This window comes from Dromiciops gliroides, chromosome 4 (genome assembly GCF_019393635.1).
Source record: "Dromiciops gliroides isolate mDroGli1 chromosome 4, mDroGli1.pri, whole genome shotgun sequence".
Classification (NCBI taxonomy): Eukaryota; Metazoa; Chordata; class Mammalia; order Microbiotheria; family Microbiotheriidae; genus Dromiciops; species Dromiciops gliroides.
The window spans coordinates 322360150-322374508 of NC_057864.1; the positions used below are offsets into that span (position 1 = coordinate 322360150).

Consider the following 14359-nt stretch of genomic DNA (forward strand, 5'->3'; position numbering starts at 1 on the left):
CTGTGTTCTGCTTTTTTAGAATCATCTGGATAGTAAATAAGCACAGGAGGGTAGAAGAAAATACTCATTGATTCTGAGAAGATAAGAAGTGCTTCACCTCTCTGGCTTTAAAGACAAGTACGTTCATTTCTCAAATGATTATTGGCATATGCCTTATTGTTGATGAATTATTGGTATTTTGTCTCCTCAGAATAGCTTGTCCTTTAAGTTGTACTTACAATTTGTTCACTTATATAATAATTTTATCTCATGTTATTTTATATATCATATATTACATGTAATATACATATTATACTTATACAATAATTACATTGATAGGTAAAACAAATATAGTAATTCATTTTGGAGCATTTGAAAATATACCTGTATAGGGAGGAAGGGAAGGAAAGGGAAGAAACATTTCTATAGCATCTACTATGTGCTAGACACTATGCTAAATATTTTAAACATATTATCTCATTTGATCCATACAACAGTCCTGTGAAGTAGGTTCTGTTATTATCCCTATTTTATAGTTGAGGAAACTGAGGCAAGCAGGTTAAGTGACTTATCCAAATGACTTGCCCAAGGTCACAGAGCTAGTATCTGTATCACATTTGAACTCAGGTCTCCCTGACTCCAGTCTCAGCTCTATATACTATTCCACCTACATATATACAGAGTCCTTTGAAAGTCTTTGTGAAATTTTAAGCTATTTAAGTTTAAACTCCTAAAATGCTACAATCTATAAACACAAACACCGGAAATAAAAAGGAAAGTTAAGGATACAAGCTAAGGAAAAGAAGTATCTGTAGTCTGGAGCAGTTGAGCAACCAAAGCCAATAGCTACATAGAAGGAGGAGCAGGCCAAGGCCTGGGCAAGCTCCTCTGTAATACCCCAGACTGAACTTTCCTGTTTATCTGCTACCTACTATTACAGCTAAGGCTTTTTCTATCTCTTCCCTTATTTCTTTGCTAAACTCATTATTAGTCATTTAGGAGAAAACTATCCCTAACCTCCTTTCATTTCTGTATTCCTTAACCCTAACTCTAACTATCTCCTACTCCAGTCCTTCCCATCCCTTATAGTAATTTTAAGCTAATAAAGTTTAAAACTGCACTAAGATTTTTATGTTATTCTATATAGTAAGAGCCTTAAAGTTTAGGCAGAAGAATTAGATAAACTTTATTAATAGTAGTAATAAACTTTTTCTCCTAATAAACCTTTTCTCCAAACCGGTGAACTACCACAGTGATATTATAAAATCCCCAAACTTACCTACAAACTATATATCTAATTTCACTTAGGATGAACTTAAGAAAATGAGAACAAGAATAAGGTAGTGGTAGAAAATCGGGGAGAGAATATAGGTTAATGGTAAGGAATAATGCCTTCCAAGTGCTTTAAAAATTTTATTCTCTATAGTTAAGGGCTTCTTTGAGATTGCTAGGAGACTGGAAAATAATGCTGAGAAATTTTGTGGAGATTAAGGGTCAGAAAAATTATTAATTGAACAGTCTATACCTTCCATTGGTTATTCATCTATCTAAATTTTCTAAGCAAACAGTGCTTAAAGGCATCTAATCAAATGATTAATTTCTCCCTTAGAACATATATAGTAAGTCCTAGATAGCCAGTGAGTAAATAGACATTTTGTAAACCTCTACAGCAAAAACAAAATTACAGTTTCCAAAATGGTTTGCTATCAGCTAACATTTCCGCCCCCCCCCCCTCGAATTCACAGTTGAAATTTTAAAAGCTTCATACTGAAAAATTATTCATAAAAACTTTAAAATTGTGGACATTTAATTATTACCCATTTCTTAGGAATGTTTTTCGTTGAGACTTCCAAGCTGAATAGTAAGAAATCAAGAACTAATAATACCTTTCACTTCTTTTTTCTCCTTTCTATTAAAGGCTGTCTTTTCCCTTGGTTATATTCTGTACCAGCACATCATTTATAGAGTGTGAAGACTCTTCTTCTTTAGAAGAAAGATACGGAATAATCCCTTTTGATGTGGGTTTTAAATACAAACTTAATTAACCTATAGGTATTTTTTGTTAATTAATTATTAGATCTTCTTGTTAAAAATAATATTTGGGAAATTTTAGCACGCGTGGATAATAGGATTTCTCCTGTCTTAGTAGTAGTTTATATTTAATAAGTTAAATAGACTTGACTTTATCCTTACTAAATTTGATTAGCATTTAAATGAAACCAACAACTCCAGACTATTATTTTTATAATTCATATTAAAGTATGTCTCAGACCTTCATCAAAATTGATACTTAGAATTAGTATTTACACAATTTTTCCTGGGTTTCTTATTATTATGAATATTAGGGAATATACTTTTTAATTTGGATTATATAGGAAAGTATTGTTAATACTATTTGCTAATTTTTTTCTTTAATCAATTGCAGCTGGACAATTGTCACTTTGGATTCTAAAATAATGTCATCATGGCAAGGTTTCGAAGAAGAACGTGCATCATTTTATCACTTTTTATTTTGTTTATTTGCTCCCTGATGATGGCTTTGAAAACCTTGAGACCTGATAGAGCTGTTTTTGGGGATACATTTGGACTTGATCTTCTACCAGAACTTCACCAACGCAAAGTCCACTTGGAAACTAAGCCTGACATGCCAAATGGGGCCAGGGATGATAGTATAACAAACAGCAAAAGTATAAAGAGTGTTGCTGCCAGTAGCCTAAAAATTCCTGTGGTACCTGAGATAAACATGGAAGATCTGCCATCCCCTAATTATAATATTCATGTATTTTACTATAGTTGGTATGGAAATCCACAATTTGATGGCAAATATTTACATTGGAACCATGCCATCTTACCACATTGGGATCCCAAAATTGCTAAAAATTATCCAGAAGGCAGCCATAGTCCTCCAGATGACATTGGGTCCAACTTTTACCCTGAGTTGGGAACTTACAGCTCCAGAGACCCTTACATCATAGAGACTCATATGAGGCAAATGCGCTCAGCTTCAATTGGTAATGACTTTTTATTTGTTACTTTGATTTGATTGTGTTGGTACATTGATAATTAGACCTTAGATCTTGGTAATCATATTCTAGTTTATAAGGAATCTTTGTGCCTAAAGGCAAGTATGGGGTAGTAGAAAGATTCTGGACCTAGATATAGGAAACCTGGGTTTTAATCCCACTTTTTGACAATAACATTGGGCAAATCATTTAATGTCATTTAAATTCCTCATGGTACAGCAGAAGGAACACTAGATTTGGAATTACAAGAAGGAGCCAGGTCAAAAGCCAGTGTTGTCAGCTATCTGACCTTAGGCAGGTCACTTCATTTACTTGGGTCTGAATGTCTCATCTGTAAAATTAAGAGGTTAGACTACATGATTTCTAAGTACTCTTTTGACCCTAAATTCCTGATCCTATGATGTCTTATGTAGGGATAATACTTCTGTTACCTACCTCTCAGGGCTTTTTTTTTTTAATAAACCATTTAAAGTATGCTCTTTGTTCTTGTGACTGTTACTCAAATTGAAACCTTTTTGGCTTTTAGTCAGTTTCCCAAAAGCAAGAGAAAACCACCTTTCAGCAGTGCTGTTAATTATATTTTAAATTTGGATGTTCTTATTTTCTTAAATTGGCTGTTTTCAATGACTACCATAGTATAAAGAATTTTCCTCATTTCCAAATTTAATTCCTTTAAAATTTCTAAATTTCCCACTTCCTTAATAATATCATAAGGAAGTTTTTAAGTCTTGGTGTTTAAATACCCCCTCACTCTCTCTTGCAAGAGTATATTCATGTGGGGGCAGCTAGGTGGTGCAGTGGATAAAGCACCGGCCCTGGATTCAGGAATACCTGAGTTCAAATCTGGCCTCAGACACTTGACACTTACTAGCTGTGTGACCCTGAGCAAGTCACTTAATCCCAGTTGCCTTACAAAAAAAAAAGAGTATATTCATTTATATCAGGTTTCTTTTTGGGGGGTGAGGGGTTGGGGGAAAAGGGAAGGAGAGGTGATGTGTCTTGGAATAATTTATAGAGAACCTTTTAAAAAAACCCTTTTTACAGGGCATAATTTTTTTCCTATCATTTTTATCTTTATACAGCACAGGGCTTCTTAACCTGAGATTTAGCAAATTATAATTTTTAATACTTTTATAATTCAATATAATTTGTATCCTTTGTAATCACATATATATTATATTATGCATTTTAAAACATGATTCTTGAGATGGGGGCCATAGTCCTTACCACACTGCCTAAGCAGTCCATGACAGCAACAGCAACAAAATATTAAAAACCCCTGGTCTAGCTACTCATTCTGAAAAGTTAGTGTTATAATTTAAAAGAACCAAAAAAATCCTTGTAGAGTTAAGGAAAGGTAAGAAACAAAAGACTTTGTTTTGTATATGTTAACATTGCAGAGGACCCAGAATTGGACCAGATGTGGAAAGATTGCTGGTCTCACTAATATAATTTTGAAGTACTGTACAGGCTAATGTTATAAAGCAGTTAATCTTATTAATTGTAGATATAAAAACCTTGGGAAAATTATTTTCTGTGTCATAAAGAGTAGCAGTCATATAGAACATATAGGATACTTTGGGCTCTGACTCTGTGGCCTCTGAGAGCTAAGTTGGATTGAGAAAATGCTTAGTCTTGGTTCTTTATGCAGACTAAAACTATGCCTTTTTCTAGAAGGACAATTTTATATTTTAATTTTTTTAGACAAGGAAAAATATAGGTTTTGTATATTCATTCATTGGACCAATTTGTTGCTTTTAGATAAATGTTTATCTACTAATAGCTGAATGGGTTTTTTTGTTTTGTTTTTCCAAAGCATATGAGCATAATTTACTCATCTACAAAGCAATTATTTCTATTTTAACTATTTCCTAGTCCATCATGATTTATCATCAATATAACTATTATGCTGATTATCATATGATTTAATTTGATATATTGTATTCTCATTTATTTGTTTTGATATGATATGCTGATTTGCTTTCCGCCCATGTAAATTATTTAGATATACTGTCAAAATGTAAGAATACTCCACCTAATATTAATTGGTTCCATGAAAAAGAAACATTACAGATGGTTAATTAGTTTGTGAGTTATGAATGGGAGATTCCTGGCAGATCAAATTTGAGACTATAAAAGCTTAAATTAGGTGTTTACAGATACCTGAGACAATGTAATCTTTATAGTGGTAGTACTGTTTGCCTCTTCCTCTGTCCTAGAGACCCAAGGATTTTTACTAGTTTGTCTGTTGCTACTGCTCTCCATGGTTATATTTATTCTGATTGAGGCCCTGTTTCTTATTCACATGACTATGGACAGTGATGACAACAGTAGCAGTGGCAGTGGAATCTAACCAACAGAGTTGAATTTAGAGAAAGTTAAAGGGTAGGTCTGGCCACCCGTGGACATGCATAAAAACATCCCAAGCCTCTGAAATGTTCAGGATAGTATTTTGATGACTTATTGCCAAATTGAACTATGTTTCCCACCTGAATATTGAAATTTTAAGCTTTCCTCAGACCTTGCTTCTTATTCAGCCTCCTGGCTTTTGATTCTGGCATTGGCCCTGCTTGCAGCCCAAATACCACCCCTTTTAGCTCTACAACCCATCTTGTTTAAATACCTTGATTTTTTTTTTCTTTTGGCCAAATATTTCTAGTCCCTCCACACCTGTGGTATTCTATTGATGCTGTATTCTCTCACTTTCCTAAGCCAGGGACATACCATTATGAACCATGGAACCTATCTTACTACAGCAGCACAGTAAAATGGAGTGATGTGAGGTCACTAAGATCTAGATGGTTGTTGTTGTTGTTCAGTCGTGTCCAACTTTTTGTGACCTTGTGGACTATATAGCATGCCAAGCCTGGCTATCTTTCACTATCTTGCAAAGTCTGTCCAGGTTCATGTTCATTGTTTCCATGATATTATCTATCCGTCTTATCTTCTCCTGACCCCTTTTCCATTTGCCTTCAATCTTTCCCAACATCATGGTCTTTTCCAGTGAGGCCCATTTATTCATTATGTGGCCAAATGTATTTAAGCTGCAGCTTCAGTATTGACCTTCTAAATGAATAGCTGAATTAATTTAATTAATTTAAGCATTGACTCATTTGACCTCCTTACAATCTAAGGTACTCTCAAAAGTCTTCTCCAGCACCATGATTCAAAAGCATTAATTCTACAGCCTTCAGCTTTCCTGATACTCCAGCTCTCACAGCCATACATTACTACTGGATAAACCAAAACTTTGACTATACAGACCTTTATCAGCAAGGTGGTATCTCTTCTTTTTAGTATACTGTCCAGATTTGCCATAGCTTTTATTCCATACCTGCAGTTGCCATCTGCAGTGATCTTTAAGCCCAAGAATGTAAAATCTGACACTGCTTCCATTTCTTCTCCATCTGTTTTCCAGGAAGTGATGGGACCAGTTGCCAAGATCTTAGTTTTTTGTTGTTAAGCTTTAAGTCAACTTTTAGAGTCTCTGCTTTCAAGAGGCTTCTTAATTCCTCTTTACTTTCAGCCAACACAGTGGTATCATCTGCATACCTGAGATTATTGATATTTCTCCTGGCAACCTTAATTCCAACTTTTGATTCATTTTGCATGATGTACTCTGCATATAAATTAAATACATAAGTTGACAATATACTGTCTTGTTGCATTCCTTTCCAATCTTAAACTCATCAGTTGTTCTATGTTTGATTCTAACTGTTGCTTCTTGGCCCAAATACAAGTTCCTCAGGGGACAAATAAGATGAACTGGTACTCCCATCCCTTTGAGGACTTGCCACATTTTGTTGTGATTAACACAAGTCAGCTTTAGTGTGGTGTTGTGTAGTCCATAATCAAGCGACTGTTGGCAATATGGTCTCTAGTTTCTCTCCAGCCTGATGTTCTGGTTATTCTCACTATTGCTGAAGCCTAGCTTGCAGAATCTTAAGCATAACCTTGCTGGCTTGTGAAATAAGCACAGTTGGTCAGTGATTTGAATATTCCTTACATTGCCTTTCTTTAGAATTGGGAAGTAAACTGATCTTTTCCAAGTCAGGGGCCACTGTCGTGTTTTCCAAATTTGCTGCTTATATTGAGTGCAGCACTTTAGCAGCAGTCTCTTTTAGGGTTTCAGCTCAGCTGGAATTCTATTACCTTCACTAGCTTTATTGTTAGCAATGTGTCATAAGGCCCACTTGACTTCATTCTCAAGGATATCTGGCTCTAGATCCAGATGGTCAAATGGTACCTGATTGTAATAGACATTATTTGACACATGAAGTGCAAAAAGCCCTGGTTTAAGGCTTTTTAAAAACAAGTGTGGGGGTTAAACCAGTTTTTACTTTAATCTTTAAAGTGCAGTTTTCTTTGATAGATTTGATCCTTACATTGAATGAACTTTACTATCACAGAGTTTCTGTCAGCATAAAAAAACAAAACCCCAAAAAATCAGCTTGGTATTTTGCTTTCAAACTTGGAAACTGTGTGTAAACTACATTTCATAATCTTGTGTATTTTTAGCCAAAGTGTGTTAGATATAATATAAGCATAAATGTTACATTGAACTAGTTTGAATTATTTAAAATTATAATGACTTTAGATTCAATAATTGTCTTACTAAAGTAATAGCTCTTTTGTAATCTATTCTACCACTTAGTGTGACCCTGAGCAAGCCTTTTAACCTCTCTGTTTCTCAGTTACCTCATCTTTAAACTGGAGATAATATTTTACCTACTTGACTGGAGGAAGCTAAAATACTCTCTGGAGCTCCTTTCCAGCCCTAGCATCTTTGAATTATTTCCTTGTCATAGAATCATCAGATCATATGTTTAGAGTTGGAAGGGATTTTTGAGGTCATTGATTTCTTCATCCCCTTTTTACATATTAGGAAACTGAGGCTTAGATGAAATGACTTGCTCTCGGTCACACAGTGGCATTTAAACCTCTCTTTTCCTAGCTTCAAGTCTAATGTGCTATCCATTGTATTGTAGCCTTACTATTAGACAGTAGTAGCTGTTTTGAAACCCCTGTTCTCCCATATCAAGATCATTAGAAACACATGTTGCTATTTAATTTGGAAAAACCTCAGAATTTCTACTTAACAATTTTTTGTGTGTGGGTTTTTGTTTTGTTTTGTTTTGTTTTGTTTTTGCGGGGCAATGGGGCTTAAGTGACTTGCCCAGGGTCACACAGCTAGTTAGTGTCAAGTGTCTGAGGCTGGCTTTGAACTCAGGTCCTCCTGAATCCAGGGCCAGTGCTTTATCCACTGCACCACCTAGCTGCCCCCTCTACTTAATTTAAAAAAAAAAAGATTTTAACTTTTCCTCTTCATTTCTATCCATCATAGTTGCTACTTTCAAAAACTAGAACTAGAAATCAGCATTGGTTTACTTGCTAAAATCATCATATCCCTTCTTTCAAAAGGTCAGAATTCTAATTTCTGGACCTGGTGACTTTGAAAATCATGAAATGAAGTGGTAGAAATGGAAAACATAATTAGATGAACTACATTTTCAAGTTTAAATGTCACTTATTAAATGTCACCTAATTTGATGCTGTCCTTAAAGTTCTCTTGTGGAATAATTACATTTGTTATAAGCTTATATTTATTTATGTATTTGTTGGGTGAGATATACTTCTGCCTCTTAGGCAAGTTTAAAACCCTTCCGCATTGTTGCTTGTGCTATCAGAGCTCATAAGATGAGCTCAAGAGATGTGTTAAGAAATACATTACAAGTATGATGGGGCATAGCAGTACAACAACACAGCCATGGAAAAATGAGTACTGTTTATGAGAAACAGTAAAAAGGCTAAACCAACTGGACTGTAGAGTTCATGAAGTACACAGTGAGACTGAAGAACAGTCAGTTTCTAAATCATGTTTATTTGTTTTTTTCAACCTTCACAACATCTCCAACATCTGCTTCCTTCCTCCTCAGACAGATGCCACCTTGGTTCAGCCCTTGATAACCTCTCCCTTAGATTATTGCATTAGCCCCTTAATTGGACTCCATGAGGTCTCTGTCCGCTCCAGTCCATCCTACATACTGCTGCCAGAGTAATTGTCCTTAAGCTCAGATCTATGTAATCTGCTTACTCACTCAACTCTACTGGCTCCCTATTGCCTCTAGGATAAAATATGTACTTCTCTTTTCATACTCTTTTTTTAAAGGCCTACACAACTTGTTCCCAACTTATTTTTTCAGTCTTATTGGGCATTGCTCAGTTGCTCTTGCTCTCTAACATCTAGTCACACTGGCCTTTTGCCCCCCCCTCACCGATACTCCCTTTCCTATCTGAACTTTTGACACAGGCTGTTCTGTGTGCCTAAAATGAATTCCTTCCTTACTTCTGCCTCATAGAGTGAGTCCCTCTCTTCTTTTAAGGTACAAGCTGGTATGATCCTCTGCATCAAACTTTTCCTGTTCCCTTAAACTTCTACTGCCCTCCTCCAGCTATCTTCAATTTAATAATTTTATATTTATACTGTGTATAATGTATACTTGTTATCCACCTTCATTAGAATGTAAACTCATCATGAACGGGGATTATTTTGTTCTTTGTACTTATATCTCCAGTGCCAACATGATCTCTGGCACACATAGATGTTTAATAAATATTTGTTGATTGTGACTAGGGTGTAATGAAGGGTTTTAAATGTCACACAGAGGGATTTCTTTTGCATTTGTAGAAATATTTTTGTAATCCTGAAAAGTTGATTAAGAAGTACTTTTAGATTAATTTTTTCCATTTGTTTGTTCATGCAACAGATACTTAACTGAATACCTATCCGTGAAAGCAATGTGGGGAGATTGATAAAAAGAGAAAGAAAATATGGCCTTTAAGGAGATTACAATCTAATGGAATATAGAATACTTACTGGAAACTACAGTTCTAGGCAGAATATGCATATGGAAGTATAGAATCTCCGAGTTGAAAGAGGCACCAGTAGCCTGTAGTCCAAGCTCTGCCTGAGCAGTGATCTCTATAAGAAACCTAGAAGTGGTGATTTTTCCTTCGTTCAAAGGCTTCCAAGGATGAGGCAACTCAGCCTCCCAGAACTGGCCTTTCCATTTTTGGAGAGCTCTCGTGGATATGGAGATTTTCCTAATATCCCCCAAATCTTTCTCTACAAAATTTATTGCTCTGAAACAAATATAACATGTTCAGTTTTTCTTCCATTTGACAACCCTTCCTTCAAATACTAGAGAACAGTGATCATGCTACCCCCTGTCATATTCTTAAAGATAAATATCTCCAGTCCCTTCAGCTGATGTTCCAATGGCATGGATTCAAGTTTTCCATTTCAGAAGTTGTTTAATCCAGGTAGAGTACAGTGGGACTATCATCCTAACATCAGCTGGACCCTTTTTTCTAGAATGATAGTCTCTATCTTGCACTAACATTGCTCACAGTAGCTTTCTTCTCATCGGGTTTCCAGTGCCGTTCTCTCTACCATCCCTCTACCATCCCTCACTGCAGATGACCTCACCTGCTTTTACTGAGAAAACTGAGGCCACCTCTCATGAGCTTCTTCATTTTTTGTACTCTCTATCTTAAAACCTCTCCACATTTTTGCCCATGTCTTCCTTCCTCTGTGACCCTTCCCTTTTCTAAGTTTGACTCTTATTATTTGAGCCCTTGGTCCCATCCTATCTTTTCTGTAAGCTTGTCCACTCTTTCTTATTCTTTCTCGCACTGACTACTGGTCTCTTTACCTCTGCCTACATGTATTATAGTCAGGTCTTCCCTAACATTAAAAAGGAATAACATTGACTTTCATTTGTCCCTCATAATCCCTCAAGCTATCATATCTCTACTGTCTTTAATTGTTAAATTCATTTACACTTACTGCCTCAACTTCCTCCCTGTACACTCATTTCTCTGTTCTTGGGAATCTAGGCTTCTTATCTTGGGTATTAATTCCTTGTTAACCATCTTTATTACATGCATTACTATCTGGGTATTATTCTCCTTGACAGAGAAAATCTTTTCATTTGTACTGTTGTGTACACTTGTTCTCTCCTTCATTATGTTGTAAGTTCTTTAAAAGTAAGGCCAGTGTCATCTATTTTTATATCCTCAGCACTTGACAACTTAGCATAGTGCTTTGTACATTCTACATTCTCACTGTTTGTTAAATTGAATTACAGATAGAATTTAATAATTGTATTTTCTCTTTGTCCTTGATTAACATTATCTTCCTCGGTTCCAAGTAGTTATCTTATCCCTGTGATCTTTCTCTTGAACCTAATCTAGCTTTAAAAAGACTTTTTTTTGGCTGTTCTTTTCCTCTATTATAAGCCTCGGGTTTGGTTATTCAGTCAGCATGTCATTCTTTTGTATTCATTTTGTACCTTCTTTTGTTTACTTCCTTTTGCACTTTTTCTTTAAACCTGAGTGGGTTGGTGGGTTCTCTCTATCTGCATAATTTTCTTTATGTAGCTCCCCTTTTTTCCCTTGTCAGAATCTTTTCCATTTACATCATAGGATGTCATTCTAGAAGGGATCCCATTCCTCTTGGGATGTTATTCCCCATGTGCCATTTGAGGGCCTATCCTTTCTCTGGATTCTGACATCTGCTTTCCTCAAAGATAAGGTATCTGTCCTATTTTTCCTGACTCTCCACAGGTTATTCATTATAAACTCAAGAAGGTGAGATCATTTCCTCCCAAGGTTTTTCCCATTTCTGTTTTGGCAGCCAGTTTCTTATCAGTCAGAATTAGGTCCAAATTAGCAGTTTTTCTCATCATTTACTCTACCTTTTGAAGTATAAAAGTTTTTAGATTAACTTTGATGTTTTGATCTAGTATGTGAGTTAAGTAAGTATAATCAAGTACTGCACAAGATTCTTATGTTGGAGAGGCAGATTCTGCTTATATTCTAAATCTGTGGTACTCTTAATATCTTTGTTAATCAGCATCAGCCTTGTTCTCATACTTATAAATTTTGCTTTGGAGTAATAAAAGTGGACTATCATATTTTTTGCCTCATCTTTGCCATTACCATTATGAGACCCAGAAAAATATAAGAATGTTATGTCTATATATCAATACTGTTATTTTATTAGTAATATTTATTGAACATTAACATTAACAAAACATTGTGTAGAATATAGCGATAGATACAGTCCCTACTCCGTGAACCAACAGGTCATAAAAATGTAAGAATGTGAATGATTTCATGGGTGTTGGATATTTAGTATATGGTTTCATTTGGTTTCATTAGCCTTGCATAAGCCATTAGCTCTAATTCTACTACTGCTAATGAAAAATTTCCTGAGGCTTGAACAGGATGAAGACAGTAATAAGTCTACAGCATATGAGAGTGGGTGGGTAGAGACCATAATATTAATAAGAAAATAAATTAGTAAAAGAAGAGGAAAAGACTAACTCCTAGAGAAGAAGATAGAGCATGCAGGGGAGGGAACAATTGGAGAGAAAGGAAAGTTACTGAAGATGTTATTTTCAAAAGGAATCAGTGACTTTTTTTTTTTTTTTTTGGTGAGGCAATTGGGGTTAAGTGACTTGCCCAGGGTCACACAGCTAGTAATTGTTAATTGTCTGAGGCCGGATTTGAACTCAGGTTCTCCTGAATCCAGGTCTGGTGCTCCATCCACTGCACCACCTAACTGCCCCTCTGCTCATCATTTCTTACAGCACAATAGTGTTCCATCATAATCTCATCTTTTGTAGCTAAAATAGCATTTGTGAGTGGCTGGTTGGTAGCTCAGGTTGAACCCCACAGTTCCTTTTCCTTGGTGGGGTCATCACAAGTCCAGGGTCTAGTCCTCAGCTTTGCAAATTCAAAAAAGATTCACCCAGGTGAGCTGACTCTGAGAAACCAATTCATTTAGTAATTAAAATGTCATTAATTTGTATTATATCCATTTCTGTATATTTTGGTTTCCCTACTGCTGCTACTACTACAACTACAGTGTTTGAAGACTTATAAAGTGCTTTCATCACCCAACGACTCTGTGAGGCCATAGTGTGATAGGAGGCTGGAAAAGTTGTTAGGTGGTGCAGTAGATAGAGCACTAAGCCTGAAGTCAGCAAGACCTGGATTTAAATGTGACCTCAGTCATTTACTAGCTGTGTGATCATGGTTAAGTGACTTAACCTCAGTTTGCCTTAGTTTTCTCATCTATAAAGTTTGGATGTTAATAGCACCTACCTTGTAGTTAGCTTGTGAAGATTAAATAAAATAATAATTATAAAGCACTTAGCACAATGCCTAGCACAAAGCAAGCACTATCTAAATATTATTTATTTTTATAATTATAATTATTATTATTTTAGGAAACTGACCCAGAAAAGTTATATGATTTGCTGAAGGCCATATAAATAGTATATTTCTAAGTGAAGACTTAAGCTTGGATCCTCTCATTCCAGAATCAGTGTTCTTTCTTCTTAACACTCTGCTTCTTCTTCTACTATATCAGAGTATAGGCATTATTTCCACATGCCTTTTCTCTTTCTCTTCATCATCTTAGCCATGTCCAAGGCCCAACTCAACTCCCTACTTCTGTGAATATCTTCCCAGATGACACTGATATACCCTATCTTTCTTTCTTTTTTTTTTTTTGGTGAGGCAGTTGGGGTTAAGTGACTTGCCCAGGGTCACACAGCTAGTAAGTGTCAAGTGTCAGAGGTTGGATTTGAACTCAGGTCCTCCTGAATCCAGGGCCGGTGCTCTTTCCACTGTGCCACCTAGCTGCCACTACCCTATCTTTCAATGCACAAAATACTGCCCTGTGAAATATCTGACATTACTTTATATTATACAATTTCCATATCAGAGGAAGTATGGAATAGAAAAAATTCAGAACCACTTGAAATAATTGCCAGTTGAAGGAACAAAATATTTTAATTTCAGAGGGTGAAGTTAAGAGTATGATTTCTGTCTTCAGTTATTTGAGGAGCTGCCATATTGGAAAGGAATTAGAGAAGTGATACTGGAACCCAAAGTGACTTTTCTAAGGTCACATACGTGTCAGAGATAGAACTACACCTCAAGTCTCCTTATTCAACTTGAAACTGCATGACCATTGGTTAGTATGTTGTTGAGAAAGTTTCTGTTTTGAATTGGTCTTGGGACAGGATTACCCGTGAGATTGCTTACAATTCTATGGTTCTGTGATTCCATTGAATATGCCCTCAAGTTGATCTTTTGCTCCTTTGTACCTTTTACATGTATTTGACTCTAAGCAGAACATTACTTAAAGTAATTGTTTATTATATCTGCAAGCATTTTTTTAACCTTAGAAAAAGGGGAAAAATATAGTAAAGGGTGCAGTATTTAGGTAGTGATGACAAATTATAGCATTATCTTTTTTATCCCGAGTGCTTTTCCCCCCT

At 35.7% G+C, this 14359-nt stretch overlaps 1 protein-coding gene across 2 annotated transcripts in view; it reads left to right on the forward strand.

Annotated features, from left to right (window-relative positions):
• Window positions 1–14359, forward strand: part of MANEA (mannosidase endo-alpha) — a 77925-nt gene that overhangs the window by 26768 nt on the left and 36798 nt on the right. For both annotated transcript variants that reach the window (XM_044000783.1, XM_044000785.1), the window contains exons 2-3: window positions 20–117; window positions 2405–2990. In XM_044000783.1, coding sequence (XP_043856718.1) covers window positions 2444–2990 — 547 coding nt within the window. In that variant the 5' untranslated portion in view covers window positions 20–117; window positions 2405–2443. The remainder of the gene's footprint in view (window positions 1–19; window positions 118–2404; window positions 2991–14359) is intronic.